This window comes from Brachionichthys hirsutus, chromosome 2 (assembly GCF_040956055.1).
Source record: "Brachionichthys hirsutus isolate HB-005 chromosome 2, CSIRO-AGI_Bhir_v1, whole genome shotgun sequence".
Lineage (NCBI taxonomy): Eukaryota > Metazoa > Chordata > Actinopteri > Lophiiformes > Brachionichthyidae > Brachionichthys > Brachionichthys hirsutus.
Genome location: NC_090898.1, coordinates 14,673,163 through 14,690,188, shown reverse-complemented (window position 1 = coordinate 14,690,188; position 17,026 = coordinate 14,673,163). Strand labels below are relative to the sequence as shown.

Here is a 17,026-nt window from a genome sequence, read left to right as displayed (position 1 = left end):
AAAGCGTGCCCTGCAGAAGGAGAAAATGATCTCATTAGGATTTCAGCAGATCAATAAATGGAATAATAATCCTATTGATAGGTGGAGCTTTTCCATCTGCGTGTCCGGCTCTTATCTCCTCCATCGGACCACCCTGATCCCTCGGACCCACCCTCCTCCAGCAGGAAGCTGCAGCACAATGTGCCTTTGTGGTGGTTATTGGAGCCAAACAGGGCCTCAGTCAAAGAGATGGAGGGTGAGGAGGGGGGGGAGGATGCAGATGGAGGTGTCCCTGTGTGTGGGTGAGGGTCAGGGTGCACTGGTTCATGCCTCCTAGTTAGGAGCAACCGGTTGGAGTTTGGCCCATCTGTAAAAATTATTTAAACCTTCTCCTCCGTTGATGCCCCAAGTAATCAGTTACTTCAGTAAGGAGATCAAAGTAGAGTATCAGCAGGAAAATGTACCGTAAAATGGACATTTCAGACCTGTCAAAGCTCTGGGAAATGAAGCAGAGTTGTTTTTATTATATTCATTCATTCATTACTTCATTCATTCGTTACCTCTGCTGAGGCTGGGGGTTGTGAGATCACCGGCGTTGGTTTGCTTGACTGTTAGCATCATAGCTCAGAAAGTTAAGGATGGATCTTGATGATATTTTCAGGATATGTTGGGAATCTCACCAGGAACAGATGATTACATTTTGGTGATGATCCAGAAGAGATCCTGGATTCTGGATCACTTTGAAACGTCCGTTAACATTGCGGTCAATGGAGCTTCAAAATGTGTTCCTCAATATCTCGATTGATTATTGACCGATGTTTATGGAATTTGAACGAATCGTGTAGGGTGGGGATCTCTATCTCTATTATTATTCTGACATATGTTATTATCATATTATTATTTATTGTAATAATGTAACCATAATTCGCTTTCATAAATATTAAGCTGTCTGTTGGCCTCGGTTAACTTGGTCTGTGGTTCAGCAGGTCAATGGAGATGCGGTCCAGTTGGAGAAACTCTATCTGTCCAGCCAGCTGCCTGTTGTCTTCAGCACACACTGGTCCATCTGTCGAGCCCTCCTCTCCCTCGGCCAGCAGGATAATTAGCTAATGTGCTGATGTCTCACTGCCTCTTTGTGTTGGAATTGTGTGTCACAGGGTTAATAATGGAAGCCACTACTGCTGGAATAAAAAAATGTATTGCCCCTTCCATTCATAAAACACTTCTTCTACTGTCTCATTAGCAGCGGTCAGTTGGAGTCGAACCGCTGAATGCTTCGTCAACATCAACATCATTGTCACCATCGTCGCTAGTGAGGCCACTCGAGTTTTAGTCGGATCGACGTATTTCGAGTTTATGTTGATGTGAGCGCAGCGGTCGCCGCGGGGACGACTTGCTGGTTTCATCAAAAGAGTTTCTTCTTCAGATGTTTTTGAAAAGCAGCTCAGGAAGGCCCAGACCCTTTAGCGAGTTGGTGTGTCACCAAGGACGGTTTATTAGCGAGGACAGTTTGTTAGCGACGACACGCAATGGGAGTCATACATGGAATCCAATCTACACCTGAGATATTAAGGCTCCAACGTCTCCTCAGGTTTATCTGCTGCCAGCACCACTAAGGTGTTCCACTAGAGTCTTTGTGCTAAGCTAGGCTAAATAAAACAGACGACTTCACTGTACTGAAGAATCCAAAACATGCACTGAACAAACATTTTTCTTGCAATTCCAACAAATAATGTATGTTTTGTTTCGTGTGCTTTTTTTCCATCTCAAGAACTGCTAACTTCTAGCTAAGGGTAATGTCGGTTATGAGGATGGTAATATTGTAAAGGCTAACTGCTAACCAAGGTGAATGTAAATTCCTAGAATGTTATTGAAAGCTAACTGCTAGTTGAGGCTAATTTAAGTTCTTATGATGGCAATGTGAGCTAAGCGATGCTAATGACTTTATCTTAGTGATGTCATTGGGTGTCGTCGTCTGCCGGTTCTTGACCCCCTGCTGAGTTCATGAACATCAGAGATTTGCCTCTTGGTGAGTGCAGTAAACGTGAAACTAAATAAACTCCACTGTGTTTGTGTTGTGGCAGAAACACGCAGACGATCCTCTGTTTGGTCTCGTTCAAGATACAAACGTGGATTAAAGGCTTGAGGGACGTTTGTGTGGTTTCCAGCGATTCAATCCGTCAGTCAAACATAAACAGCTGCCGGGACGAGGGGGAAGTTTCCACCGGATCAGTGTTACGTGAGCTTCAGGAGCGAGAAGGCAGACGGAAACAGATCGATAATGTTGACTCGGTGTCGCACACATCTGATCTATACATCTCTGCACAATCCTATTCCTGTTTGAGCTTTTAGCATTAATAGCAGGATTTAAGCTCCTTGTCAGACTGGAGGTGAAGGATTGGTGTAGCTCTGGGCTGAGAGTCCAGAAGGTCCAGGTGTGTGTGTGTGCGCGTGTGTGTGTGTGCGTGTGTGTGTGTGTGTGTGTGAGAGAGAGAGGAGGCCTCGGAGTATAAATGGGTGCACCTGACCTCTTATCAGTGCTAATTCTAACAGAAGCATAACAGATCATGCTAATTTAGAGTGTACGACTAACAGTAATGCTAGTTTACAGTGTAGTGGTCATAATGCTAATGCATTAGCGGCGGTGTCTCTGGAACGTAACTCCATTGTTAAGTGAGGACCTGCTGTATTTAACCTTTTGAAATGTCCTCTGCGGGCTTCTGTAGTTGAATATTTGTACATTTCTGAAGTCTCTCTTTCTCTCTCTCTCTCTTTCCAGTCATGTCGCTTTGAAGCTGCCTCTTCATCAGACCTGCAGCCAGCTCTTCTCTCCTCCTCCCCTCCTCTCCTCCTCCATCCCTCCATCCTCTCCTCCTCTCTCTATCCACCATGCTCCCCTCTGACTCTTCACTTCCCCTCTTTCTCCTCCTCTCCCTCCTCCTCTCTTCCCCACTCCACTCTGCCCCGGCTGTTCCTCTCCCTCCATCCACGGCGCCCGACAGAGCGGTGTACCAGGTGTTCGACACCTCCCTCACCCACCTGACGGTCCACCGGAGGACAGGTGACGTGTTTGTCGGTGCCGTCAACAGAGTGCTGAAGCTGTCTGCCAATCTGACGGAGCTGAGGAGTCACATGACCGGCCCAGTGGAGGACAACGCCAAGTGTTACCCACCGCCCAGCGTCAGAGCCTGTGCCCACAGGTCTGTCTCACCTGTCTACACAACACCTGTCTGTCTCACCTCTTTTGCGGCACCTGTCTTATGTCCATTGGCTGTGTTTTTATCCTCATCTATTTCTCTGAACGGTTTACCTCTCTCTCTTGCCTATCTGTCTACATCCTCACCTTATGCTTGGTCAACTGTCTTCTCACTCACCTGTCTAACAGCTTACCTGTTGTCTCATGTCCCCACCTCCAGACTGGAGTCGTCGGACAATGTGAATAAGCTCTTACTGGTGGATTACACTGGGAACAGACTGGTGGCTTGTGGGTCGATCTGGCAGGGCATCTGTCAGTTTCTCAGACTGGAGGATCTTTTTAAACTCGGAGAGCCGCATCACCGTAAAGAACATTACCTGTCTGGGGCCAGGGAGGCTGACGGGATGGCAGGTAAGCTCCGGTGGAAAGTTGAGTCGCACCTGAGCAGGTAGAACACTAAGAGAAAGAACAACGAACTGTTTGACAGCTACTAAACCAGCAACAACAGGCACATCTAGCTAACTGCTAACCTAAGCTAATGTTAAATAAAAGAAATATCCAAAAATCTACGGTGAAGTTAATGCCGGGTTGAGCAGCTCTAGTCTCGCACCGGTAAAAATTAAGGAACACTTTTTGAAGCTACACGGAGATGGGGAATTGTTATTGCTAAAAAAAAGCCCTGAAATGTTTAATACCATTTGTTACAACATATATTTGTGAGCAATCCTTTGAGGATGCTGGACATAAAAAGAAAAGGAACAGACTTGGCTGTGAACATGACATGAGAGCGGCACCAAGGTGAAGCCACGCACCTGAGCTGTCTCTCAAAGGCAGCAGCATGTCATTTATTGTGAGTTCATGCACTGTGTTGGTTTTGGTCTTTGAAGAAGCTGATGTTCATGCACAGTTCATTTTGTGCACTATTAAAAAAATGAATTTGAAAAAAAAAGCATATTTTATTTTTCACTAAAGAAGGGTTTGGTGAATGTGCATATGAAACTGGCGGGGTTTGGTGCCTCCCACGAGGTTAAGAACCCCTGATGTTTGAATGTTCACTTTACGCGTTTCCTGCAGGTTTAAATTCGCCGGATCTCGTCCTGATATTTTGTTTTGACATTTTTTATGCCAAAAAGGAACAAAAACTTAGCTCCGGCATTTCCACTTTATTTTGTTCTTGACAGGCAGGAAAAGCATTTCAACCTGCAAGAGTCAATCATTTTGTCAGGGTGTCAAAATGTTTTCAGGTTTTTATTCAGCTTGTAGTTGGAACAAATAGGCCTGATTGACGGCTGCGTGGTCGATGCGCCTCATAGCAGATCTGTGAGACGCTGCGGCAGAATCTACGGGATGCCAGAGGGATCATCTGCGCGCTGTCAGACGACTCCAGAGCCAGAGACGTAGTTTTCCTACCGTGCCCCGTTTCTTCGACCTGTGGCATTTCTCCTGTCTCCTGAAAGTCGCCGCTTTGAGTTCACGTCAAACTTTTAGGTCCTAATTCACGACAGAGCCTGATTGGATGAATCGTTTTCCCCTCCCCTCCAGGCGTGGTTGTCGGTGAGGATGACTGGACGGCTGACCCGAAGAGGAAGAAGCCTTTGAAAGGCGGTAGCCGCCTGTTCATTGGCGCCGCCATCGATGGGAAGTCTGAGTACTTCCCCACGCTGTCCAGCAGGAAGCTGGTAGCGGACGAGGAGAGCGTCAACATGTTCTCGCTGGTCTACCAAGACGAGTTCGTTTCCTCACAGATCAAGATCCCGTCAGACACGCTGTCCCTCTACCCGGCCTTCGACATCTACTACGTCTACGGCTTCTCCAGCCGCACCTACGTCTACTTCCTGACCCTGCAGCTGGACACGCAGCTGACGCAGATGGACGCCGGTGGGGAAAAGTTCTTCACCTCCAAGATCGTCAGGATGTGCTCCGACGACACCGAGTTCTACTCCTACGTGGAGTTTCCCCTGGGCTGCAGCAAAGACGGCGTGGAGTACCGGCTGGTCCAGGCCGCCTACAAGCAGAAACCGGGGCGGCGGCTGGCCCAGGCGCTCGGCCTGTCTGAGGATGATGATGTCCTCTTTGTCGTTTTCTCACAGGTGATTTACCTTCATTATACCATCCTGAATCGAATCAATCAATCGTCAATCTGTCTTTCCTTCTTGTTCTTCTACTTGTTTTAATGCTCCGTGTGAAATTTCTGTTTGCTTCCTGGTTCTGTGGAGGCGGCACCTACTTCCAGGGTTGCCCCGCCCCCTCTGGGCTTTTGACCCGCCCCTCTCAGATTGTTCTTGTGGTTTCAGGGTCAGAAGAATCGCTCGAACCCCCCCAGAGAGACCGTCCTGTGTCTTTTCACCCTCCACGACATCAACCTGGTCATGAGAGAGAGGATCCGCTCCTGTTACCGTGGCGAGGGAAGACTCTCATTGCCGTGGTTACTCAACAAGGAGCTGCCCTGCATCCACACGGTGAGGAACAACTTCTCTTTTTCTCTCTCCCTGTCAAAAGGAAACACCAGCTCTGAGGAAAACCAGTTATCCCAGCAGGAACTGTAGAGAAAGAGACTTGTCTCTCACTGCAGTGGGGTTATTTAAGGTCACGGGGGGGGTAGGTGATGTTCTTATTCACAGCGCTGACGGCCTGTAATGGTAACCATGGCAACCGGCAGGGAAACGCGCCAGGATCTGAGTCCGGAGGCTCGGGTTGGATTTGGAAACTGGATGGTGGGAGTAGAAGTGGGGGATGGGAACGCGGTGTCAACACTAACTAACCAACTAACCAATCCGAGTCAGACTCAGGAAAATGTTTTGGGGGCAAAGACAGTGGAGGCGGAGCCAGCGATGAGGCTCTGACCTCCTTCTTTTATCATAAACAATGGGGGGTAATATGGCAGTGTCCCTTGTTTGTGTTTGTCTACTGTGTGTGCGTGTGTGTGTGTGTGTGTGTGCGTGTGCGTGTGATCTTGAGGCCTCTTTTGCTTGGTTTCCAGGTTGTCTTGGTCATTCTGTGAATATAATCTTCTTCCTATTTATCTACAGACGTCCATCTTCCTCTTCATTTACCCTTTTTGGTTTTCTTGGACTCACAAGGACCCCTCCTCCACGCATGTGTTTGTTTTTCTCAGGAGTTCTGGTAGCAGCATAGATACGACATAAAACCTAGCATTATCTGCGTCTAAAAGACGTTCTCCATCTTGTTTCGCCGTCTCACCGGCCGCAGAGGCAGAGCTCTGACAGCTGATTGGTCAGTAGAGAGGCACCAGGCACATGAAAATAATTGATCAGGACTCACAGTCTGATAAATAAAACCTGTCTTAGATTCATCGTCTTTCTGCTTAGTGGATGAAGATGTTCTTCTGGTATCGATCGCTCCTCTGTTGCTGTCGGAGTTTGGATGTCCTGTCGGGTCGGGTCGTCTGCTGAGATGATGGAAGGGAAATAAATGCTCTGTTCTGTCTGCTATAAATAGAGATGTGAGCTGATCTGAGAGCAGTTAGACCAATGTTTCTCCAGATTTTTCTGCTCTACTGCTGTGAGGCATCGAGGCCTGAACCCGCTAATGACAGGGTGTTAGCCGACCTTGGTGAGTGTGTGGACCCTGTAATGAAGGACTGCGCCCGGTTTCTATACACTCTCAGCATAATAACATACAGAAATATGAAACGATGACGGATTGAACCTGTTCTTGTTTCTGAAGGGATTATTTTTAAAGGTTTGAAATTATTCTCAATTACAAACTGGTCAGAAGTTCTAAAATTACCCATCAAATGTGGGTCTCAGTGGGTTTCAGGAAGTGAGCCTTGTGTGACAAACATTTCATTTACATGAGTCCAGCGGCGCTCGCAGCTTCATCTTTTGAATCTGTGATGGTTTAACTTGTATTTTGAGGAACTCTGGAGTTCAACATGGGCCACTGCTTGGTCCACGGATTATTATTATTACACTTGTCATTAATGACATCATGTTTAGGGGACCTTCATCTCAACAAATGTCTCCGTCCTCTCTATTCCACAGCCGAAGCAGATTGGAGATGATTTCTGCGGTCTGGTGCTGAACCAGCCGCTGGGGGGCCTGAGGGTCATCGAAGGGAACCCGCTGTATGAGGACCGGACTGAAGGCATGGGCGCCGTGGCAGCTTACACCTACGGAGAACATACAGTGGTGTTTGTGGGAACCCGGAGCGGACAGCTGAAGAAGGTAGGATGGATGGATGGATGCTGGTTGATTGGTTGACTCGAGGAGAACAAATCAGTGGTGTGGAAGTATTAGTATTCTTTTGGGATGATTCACAATTTTCCTCGTGAATGGACCAATCAGAGCAGAAGATTAATCTGATTGGAGGTTCAGTCATCTAATCGGCATCAGATGTGTGTGACTGTATCCGGGGGGAAATGAAATGAAAATGCCCGCTCATTGAGGCAGAAAGGGAGGAGGTCCCAAAAACCACACTGGAAGCAGACAGCCGGATCCAGGACCTGTAGGTGTTGTTGTTAAAATGAGAACACCGCCAGCATCCTAAGAAGCTGTGCCTGAATTCAGACCCAATAATAAACAGCAGGTATGTGATAAATATTTAATTCCTTCACGTGTTTTTTTGCTGTGTTTTCTGAGCTGCCGCCGGCTCCGTCCTCATTATTCTTATCCGTGAAGCTGAAGTGTTGTTGTGATTTCATAGACAGTAAACAGTGAGTTCATATCCAGGGTTTTTATTGGCTGAAAGGACGGAGGTGTAGCAGGACTGATCGGTCCAGAACTTCATCCCCTGGAGGAATTGTACTCGCTCCGTGCTTCTCATGCTGTGGTTCCGAGTATGCAGATCCCAGACTGAAGGAGTTTAGCTATATATAACTGTAATATACAGTATACTATTAGCTATAATAGCAAATATTACATAATCTTGGTTACAGTAGCAAACATCAGCTAACCGTTGGCTTACTTTATCTCTGATGCCTGAGACTAGGTTGTGTCTGTTCTGCATGGCTTTTATGAGGTCATCAGTTACATTTATCTCATTGATCTGGACAAAAATGTAATTTTAAACATTTATTTTCCATTTATCTCCTGTTCTATTCAAATATTCCATGGCTTTAAACCCTACCGGTGAGATCTGATCTCAGGGTTTGGGTTTAAACGACCTCTTCCGCTCATCAGGACTGATGGAGCCTCGTCTTCAGAACGATCCATTTCTGAATTCACTTGTACAACGCTGGATTATTGTGTTTTATGTGAATGTGAAGTGAATTTAAAAAGAGATGTAAAAATCAGACCCCAAAGAGCTGAAATCAACTCGCTCAGTGTTATCTGAATGAAATAGCGTTTAAAGGTCACTGTGGTGTAAATGATTAATTTTGCTCCTCTGGTGGTTTTCAGCAGGAGAACTCTTCTCCATGCATCTTCCTCCAGACGCATTCATCTCCATCAGTGGTCGTTAAAATTAAAAGATGCATTTAAAAAGCTCTTCTCCTTCCACATCTGACCTCACCATCAGCTCCAGCTCAGGTTTCCAGCCTCTGAAGGATGAATTTTAATTGGCTGAAAAGTAAAAATGGAGGCTGTTCACCCCGCTCACCTCCTCCCACGCAGCAACTGCTTTAATATTCAGAGACATGAGGCTCCTCTAAAGGATGACCTCTGAGAGGAGCAGTGATGGATGGAGGGAGGAGCAGAGGAGTAGCCGGAGAAGTCGTTTGCGTTGTGCTGGAAATGGAGGCTTTGGTTGTGTATTTTGGCGGAGAACACTTTTGTTCTGTATTTAGTGATTCTCCTCCTCCTTCTTATCCTTCTTTTTCTCCTCTCAATCACTACAGCAGCCAACCAGATGCTAAGAAATAGAGAACCTTCATCCCGTTTTCACGTCTCACACATTGAGGCAGAAATGTGTTCAGAAGAGTTTATTGATGACGAGAGAAATAAAAAATAATTATTAGTCTGATAGTTATCCTTGAAAAACTATATTTTTCACTAATGGTATTGTTCCTGTACTCTAACTGGTAATTTTATTACTTTGACTGGTATTTCTAGTACTCCAACTGGTCTTTCTAGTGTTCTTACTGGACAACGTACAGGTAATCATCGACTTGCGCCCTATGCGATGGCGACAGTTCGACTTTACGACTGCGCTGGTCTGTTGTTTTTTTATGAGGCGTTTTTACAGTTTCTGTGGTCTCACCCAGGATGTCTACCAGGAGGAAATTGTCTCTTTCTACTCCTCCTTTACAGAATCATGACGCATTACGGTAATTTAACATGGGCCGATTTACGACAAAGTCAGCTATCGACAAAACCCTCGGAACCAATTGTGGTCGTAAGTTGACGACCCCCTATACCGGTACTCGTTTAATGATGAGTTAGAACATGCTTTTCCCGAAATTTAAAAGTATGTCTTTAAAGAATCGTTGTTACGACAAGCAGAATGTACTGGCTGCGGAATTGTGAGTGAGTACTTTAACTGTTGTAAAGGATCTGAATACTTCTACACTGATTTTGACCTCTGAAATCTTGTAGTAACCTAACCTGAGTATCTGAGTCTAGCTCCTTTCTGTCCACTGGTTCCAACAAGCCGGTGTTAGCAGTGATCTGGATTAGTCTGACGTGGACCTGGAACCCGAAGCAGCTCTGGGGCATTTATTTTGTGTGCCAACACATGCAGGAAACCTCAAACGGAGCTAAATCCAGATAGAACACATTTTAAACTGCTGCTCAGTTTACCTCAGACTGGGAGCTGACCAGTCCAACCACAGCTCGCATCAGGCGATTCACTCAAAACAGATCTTGATGGATGAAGAACAAAACCTCTAAATCAAATTAATCATCGGAAAACCAAGTAACATTCCAGAAGAATTCCTGGATTTCAGTGTAAAAAGTGTCTCATAGAATCAAACACAAAGATTTGTTAATAACACGATCCTTATGAAAAGAGCTAGTGATGCCAACAGTGCCGTTTTAGTGGGATTAGCCATAGCAATGCGAGTGATCACGTTTTTATTTTTATTTTTTTACAGCCAAAAGGCAAAATAAATTATTTTAAAAAACAGTTGAAAATCATCTGAAGACTAACATCTGATTACGCTATCAGCTTAAATAGCTTCAGGATAAAGGAGGTGCAGCCGTGTAAAGCTAACAGTGCTAACCAGCATATTTCAGACTTTTTGAAACCAGTAAGGGTCAAACAGATATTAAGGTTTTTCACTGAAGCATCATCTGGTTGCTAAATGTGTTGTTATTTCTCTGAAAGAAATTAATTTAGGTTGGTCTTAAATATTTCAATATTCGTTTCAACGCTTCAAAAGACAATTTGTTTTTAAATCTTTGTGATTCTTTTAGTAGTACAGGCATCAGTACTGTTTACTGTACTAGCAGTAGTATCACTGCCACACAGAGTCATATTTCTTTAGTAGTTAGACTTGTTGCCGTGGCAACAGTAGTAATGGATTTCTCAGCTATCAGTAATCATTTCATATGAACTGATTTGACAGCTGATTGGCTCAGAGTGGGTGATGTCATTTGTGTGTTAAGAGAGAATGAGGCGACAGGAAGCTGGAAGGGTGTGTGTGTGCGTGCGCGTGTGTCTGTTCTGCTTCCAAAGCAAACAGGCGGAGACACGCTGCACTGACCGCAGCCCCCAAACGCACACACTCTCACCCAATCAGAGCTGAAGCTGTGCTCTGGTCTGTACTGGTTTCCAGTCTGTATGTTGTACTGGTGTCACTGGTTGAGAAGATCCAGACGGATGGCCCATGTTGAGGTGTGACTCCCCCAGTAAAGGAGCATTCCGCTGATTTCACTCCAGATAATCCATTAACGGGTCAAGAGGAGTTCTGCTAGGGTTAAGACGCCCAGCTTTGTAGCCAGGGAGGAGCTACATGCTAATTGCTATCAAGTAAAACGAATGTAATGCAAGCATTAGTCCATTAACTCCACTGGTTAGTTAATCTGGGAGCAAATTATACCACCTTGAGCTGTGACTCCAGATTCATCAGGAGGGCGAATGCTTTATGCTGAACCATTTTACACAATATCCCAGCTGTTTTTGGAGTCAGGACTGTCCAATCGTAGCCCTTGTTGTCTAGGCTGTTTAGTTTTAATGTCTTGTGAAGGCTGGAGGTAAATCTCAGGAGTCGTTTCTCACCACGGCCATCCGGTCTGATTATCAGGCTGAAAGACTGCAGTTATTCTGTTGATAATTCTGCATCTGGCGCTGTCAGCGCTCGTCCTTGTCCAGCTGGCACGTTGCCGACGTCCCTCAACTTTTCCTTTAAATCTTCGTCTATAGAGATTTCCACAAACTGACACAGTCTGAAAGCCTTTTTCCAGCATTCTTATTAAAGGACGCTTCCTCCTCCCGCTGCTCTTCCTCTCCTCCATTAGCACAAAGTGAATTAGCGGAGATGAGTCAGCCAATCAGCTGCGGCATTCAGAGGGAACGGAGCCATTATTGGCTAATGAGACGATGGGGAATCGAGGCTTTTATTCTAATAACAGTGATGTCTGTTTGTAAGCGAGCAGCCTGCACCTGCCGCTCTCCTCCCAAACATCCTTTTCCGGCTTTTGTTGCAGCAGCGAGCAAAGAAAGAATCCTCACAGCCAGAGTGGATAATCAATCTGCTGATCAGGTTAGCATCAGGAGATGTCTGCACCTGTTTCTGTCTTTGAGATGTTTCAGAGGAAGAAGCTGAATACCCCCCCCCCCCCCCCCCCCCCAATCAGGGCATGATTGTTTGTTGTTTCCAGATGGTTGCACCTGCGAGTCTCACCTGTGGAACTTATTTAACGCTCACTTCACGCAGGCGTCCCAGACAATGTGGTTCGCCCATCTAAATCAGCTACTTGGCTAATGTTGGCTATTGTAACAGCTGTTAGCTATGACATCAGAAAGTAGTTAATGTTAGTTGTTATTGTTGACATTAGCTATTGTAGCTGCCATTGGCTAATTTTTCCTTTGATAACAGAAATGTGTTACCTACCTTTGTACATTAGCTCCGAAAGCTAACATTACCTAATGCTAGCTATGATTACTGACATTCGATATCTGTAGCGAAAGGTATTTTTACAACTATACAATTGAATATGCGATGTAACTTAAGTAGTAAACTGATCAAACGGAAACATTCAGCTGCCCAGTGCTGATCCTGAAGGAGAACTTCAGCACCGGACAGCTCCATATGTAGCCGGCTACATATGGAGCTGTCCGGTGCTGATCCTGAAAGTGCCGTCTTTTCCGCGGGATAGGTGTTACCTACCTTTGTAAATTAGCTCTGAAAGCTAACATTAGCTAATGAGAGCTGTTCTGGTACGCATTAGCTATCATTAGATTTGCTAGCTAACTAGCGTGCAGAATTTAAGTTCCGCTTTTTACATCTGAATGCTAATCGGCCTCATCCTGTCGATACCTGGATGTTTGTTTAGAAGAAAACTTTGCAGTTAATCTCCTTCAGGCTTCCAGCAAGTCAAATCGCCCTCAGTGGAGCGGGGCAATTGATTGGTTACATTTTTTGATGAACTGACAGTAACTCAAACACACATCATCCCATTAGTAGTCTCATTTAACTGAGGTTGATTGGTGTGGGATTGGACGAAGACGTTCCACACCTGAGCTCTCTGCGTGCACGCACGCACGCACACATGCACATGCACCCGTCTCAGTTGGAGTTTAGGGCCAGCTGGTGTTTTTGTTTTGATATCTTGTAAATTAGATTAGAGTCATTGGTTGTTGCCGTAGCAACAGATAAATCACTTGCCAATCCGTTTCTCCTCTCTCACTTCTTGATTTGTAGCCAATCAGATATTTGAGCGAGTTCTGTCAAGCATGAGTTCATCGATAAATTATTACTAAATAGATTATTTAATAGAAGTGTTTATTGATACTAATATTCTGTTGATTATTGCCAGAATCTTGAACTCCTACACCTGGGGTAGGATCTCCTCCGCGATCTGGAGGGTACGCTCCACCCTTTTTCCGGCCTCGGATTTAGAGGTGCTGATTCTCATCCCGACCGCTTCACACGCGGCTGCGAACCGATCCAGTGAGAGCTGGGCACCATTTATAGCTGCTAAAAGGATCAGGGAGAGCGGGCCACGTCTGAAGCCTGGGTGTAGATTTATGCCTCTGCCTAGACCAGCTGCAACTGTCACGAGCCAACCAGATGTGTGTGCGCGAGGGCGGGCGGGTGCGTGCGTGATTGGCTCTCTGTCTGAAATCGGTTGAAGGTTCTGTCGGCATGTTGAGGCATTGTTTTGTACGGGTCAATGAGAGGCTTCTGTGTGCTTCCTGTTGTTGCCGTCAGGTTTTTCGTACTCGCGTTAATTTGTTTCCCTGTTTACGTTTCGTGTTTTCCTGAATGCGTGTTGAAGCGGAGGAGGCGGGGTTTGTCAGATTGGAATCAATGAGGTGTTAAAACACCAGTTGACAGTACGACTGACTGTGTGCGCACGCGTGCGTGCGTGTGTGTGTGTGTGTTAGAGAGGGAGTGTTTCCAGATGTTCTAGTTAAAAGCAGATGTGGATAAGCTCCTGTGATGAAGTTAGAAGCTGCAATCGTTTGTTTGGTGCCTGCTGAATACATGAAAGCAATTAGTTCCACATTAAATCCATATGATTAGATTGAACCTTTTGAATTCATTCTACAAAGGCAGCATTCATTATTATTATTATTTATTATTATCTCCGCCGAGGAGATTATGTTTTTGCCTGCTTTGGTTTGTCTGTTTGTCTGCCTGTTAGCAAGATCACTTTGAATCTTTCGGTAACATTGCGGTAAATGGAGCTTGCTGGCAGTGACACTCCAAAGGTTTCCATGTTGATAGGGTTAGGGAGCAGGGTCCGGATGTTCAACAGCTGTTAGCGTAGCATTGTATGTTAGCATTGGTGGGTGACAGGGCTAACAGGTTTGAACCTGTCAGAGAGAGCTGTAATGATTTAGTCTGTTTGCCTGACTGTTTGACCTCGTGTGTGTGTGTTTGTGTTTCCTGTAATTATTTAAACGGTACCTATTATGCTTTTCTCTCACATAAATCACGCCACTGTGTCACATGTTTATAGTAAACATGGTGAATGAGAAAAAGCACAGAGGCCGAGTCACGCTGCGGACAGGATGTCAGTCAGGCAACTTTCAAAATAAAGCACCATAAGTCAGACATACACAATAAAACATTTAAGATAGTTTCTGTGTTTGCATGAATGCATTGCAGATACAATCTTAAGCACAATTTTAAACACAACAAAGCTAAATATATCTGAAACCAACAAAGAATGCAGCTCAGTGAATGTATTTATATTAAGGGATGTTTAACATGACATTAACTATATAGTGTTACGGTGTGTGAGTGTGTGTGCGTGCATGTGTGTAGGTGTGTGTAGGTGTGTGCGTGTGTGTCCTTGCCAGGTGATAAATGACTGTTGGTCAGGACTCTCCGATAAATCACACACACCGCTTATCACAGTGGTGTGTGTGTGTGTGTGTGTGTGTGTCAGGACTCACCTTGGGAAATGACTTCATCTGTTTCTCTTCCTCTTTGTCCTCCTCACCCTCATCTCTCTCTCTCTCTCTCTCTCTCTCTCTCGTTCTCTCTATTGACCGTGTTTTTTACAGCAAAATCTATAAAGTCTTTCCCAAAGGACTGAGATCACGCACACACACACACACACACACGCACACAGACACACACACACACAGTTGGAACAGTGTGTGGTCTGAAATAAAAGCGAGCGAATCCGTTTCCTCTTTCATGGCTCATCCACAAAATATTCCTCTGTGCGTGTGTAGGTGCGTGTGTGTGTGTGTGTGTGGAGGCCGCTGCCACGCCCAGTCTGACGGCCATTTACATGACAGTTTTTTTGTTTTGTGAAACCTGCGTGGGACCCAATCAGATGTGAGGTCATCATTCAGTGTGAAGTGACGTAATCAAACGTCATCTATCTGCCGTCTGATTGGACCGTTTTATTCAGCTGCTTCATCCTGTTGCTTTTATCAGTATAGCGTTTGTGCTCAATACTGAAAGCATGTCATCAACTCTAATGATGTCATCAACTCTAATGATGTCATCAACTCTAACAATTACACAATGAAATGTAGCAGTGATGTAATTGCCTGTAATGGTGTCACCTATTCTAAGAACAATGTTATGTATTCTAATAATGATGTCATCCCCTCTGATGGTGAACATTCCTACCCGTTATAAAATCTGAAATGACCCCGACCCTAAACTGGGATGTTCTCCAAACCAGTCTTGATATCAAAAAGTCAATTTATCCCAGTGGAGAGCAGTTTAGACGTTGATCATGTTTCTGTGCTCAGGACCCCTCCCCTCAGAGGGGAGGGGCTTACATCTGGCTGTGATAGTTGAAATTAATCTGATCGATCAGAACCTTCATTATTATTTTCATCTATTTTCTGACCAGATCTGAGGAATTAGATTCAAACGGTTTGACGTTCTACCACGTTAGAACAGTTCTCAACATTTTTAAACTCCTCTGACTCTGCAGTTTTTATTAAAGTACTTTCTCTGCTGCAGTACTGCGGCCGTGCTGCAGTATTTGTGCTCCAGTGTATTAGGCTGTGTTTAGTTTCCAGAGATGGGAACATTCCTTTGTGTTCTGCTTTTTGTCACTGAGGCTGTAAACACACTGCAGCTCAGACCAGCCGTCTGACGGAGCTGAATACCGACGATAGAAAGGTGTCCAGAGAGCCTCCCGCCGCCCCTCAGGAGAACGCTCGGCCCCATTGGGGGGGGGGCAGACCCTTTGGTTGGCCACGCTGGTGCTAACTCAGACAGTGGTGCAGCAGTTAGTTGGAGGGTCACTGCCACCGGCAGTGGATCCTTCTCACGTCTCTGTGGACGACAACCAGTCCTGGTTCCTGTGGTGCAGATACAACCACAGTTCCTCCTACCACAACAAGCCTTCAAAGTTTTCTTCAGCTGGTTGTGTTACCATGGTGACCAGGAAAGGGCAGCGATCAGCTGATGTATGGAGACGGCTTCTCCAAGCCAGGTTGTTTTCTCTTCTCCTTCTAACCCATCTGCCCTCACTCGCTCCCTCTTCTACTTTTTTCCCCTTTGCATCATCCCTCTGTTTGCTAACAGCTGCCCTGCATACTGGAGGATGGATGATGTTGCATCAACACACACACACACACACAGAGGAGGATTCATTATTATTCGGTTTCCACGGTGACAATGGAAGAGCGGGTTTACCTTTAGCATCTTAAATGAGCTGATGTGTGTACAAACAGACACACTATAAAGTTACATTTATTAATTCAAGAATAATTATTGATGATAAAAAAGAACGGTGTTTTTAACCTCTTTCAAATAAATGAACAACGGTTTTATTTGCGTTTGATGTTTTTCCGTTTTATTGAAAGACGACGCCCGATTTAACAGAAATCTGACCTCAGGTAAAATTCTTCAATGGTCACATTAACAAGGAAAGAGGGGAACTACTGAAATAAAAAAACAGAAATGTCCTTAAACCACAGAATCATTCTTTATTTTATTTTCATCATTTAGATCCATTTTCTTGTAGACAACCTCGTTCTTTTCGTCTACATTTGAACCCGGTGCCTTCTTGCTGTGAGGCAACAGTGCTAACCACTGCACCACCGTGACACAGTTTATGTGTGTGTGTGTGTGTGTGTGCTTGAGGGGAATAAACCACAGTTGGTGGTCCCAGTATTTTCTATAGTGTGTGTGTGAGGGCTGGGGGATGGGAAGGAACTAATAAGATTACAACTGCCCCACCCCCCAGGTGTGGAGCCGACTGAACATTGTTTATTATCTGTCTGTAGCAGCTAAATGGATCTCTCTCTCTCGCTCTGCTGACCTGTTGATGCTAATAAACCAGTTAAATCATGAAAGCATCAAAT

At 45.2% G+C, this 17,026-nt stretch overlaps 1 protein-coding gene across 1 annotated transcript in view; it reads left to right on the top strand.

Moving 5' to 3' along the window:
• The first annotated feature begins 2,785 nt into the window (after positions 1–2,785).
• plxna3 (plexin A3) overlaps positions 2,786–17,026 on the top strand; it is a 32,313-nt gene continuing 18,072 nt past the window's right edge. The window contains exons 1-5 of the mRNA XM_068750894.1: positions 2,786–3,179; positions 3,396–3,586; positions 4,718–5,265; positions 5,470–5,634; positions 7,180–7,362. Coding sequence (XP_068606995.1) covers positions 2,869–3,179; positions 3,396–3,586; positions 4,718–5,265; positions 5,470–5,634; positions 7,180–7,362 — 1,398 coding nt within the window. The 5' untranslated portion in view covers positions 2,786–2,868. The remainder of the gene's footprint in view (positions 3,180–3,395; positions 3,587–4,717; positions 5,266–5,469; positions 5,635–7,179; positions 7,363–17,026) is intronic.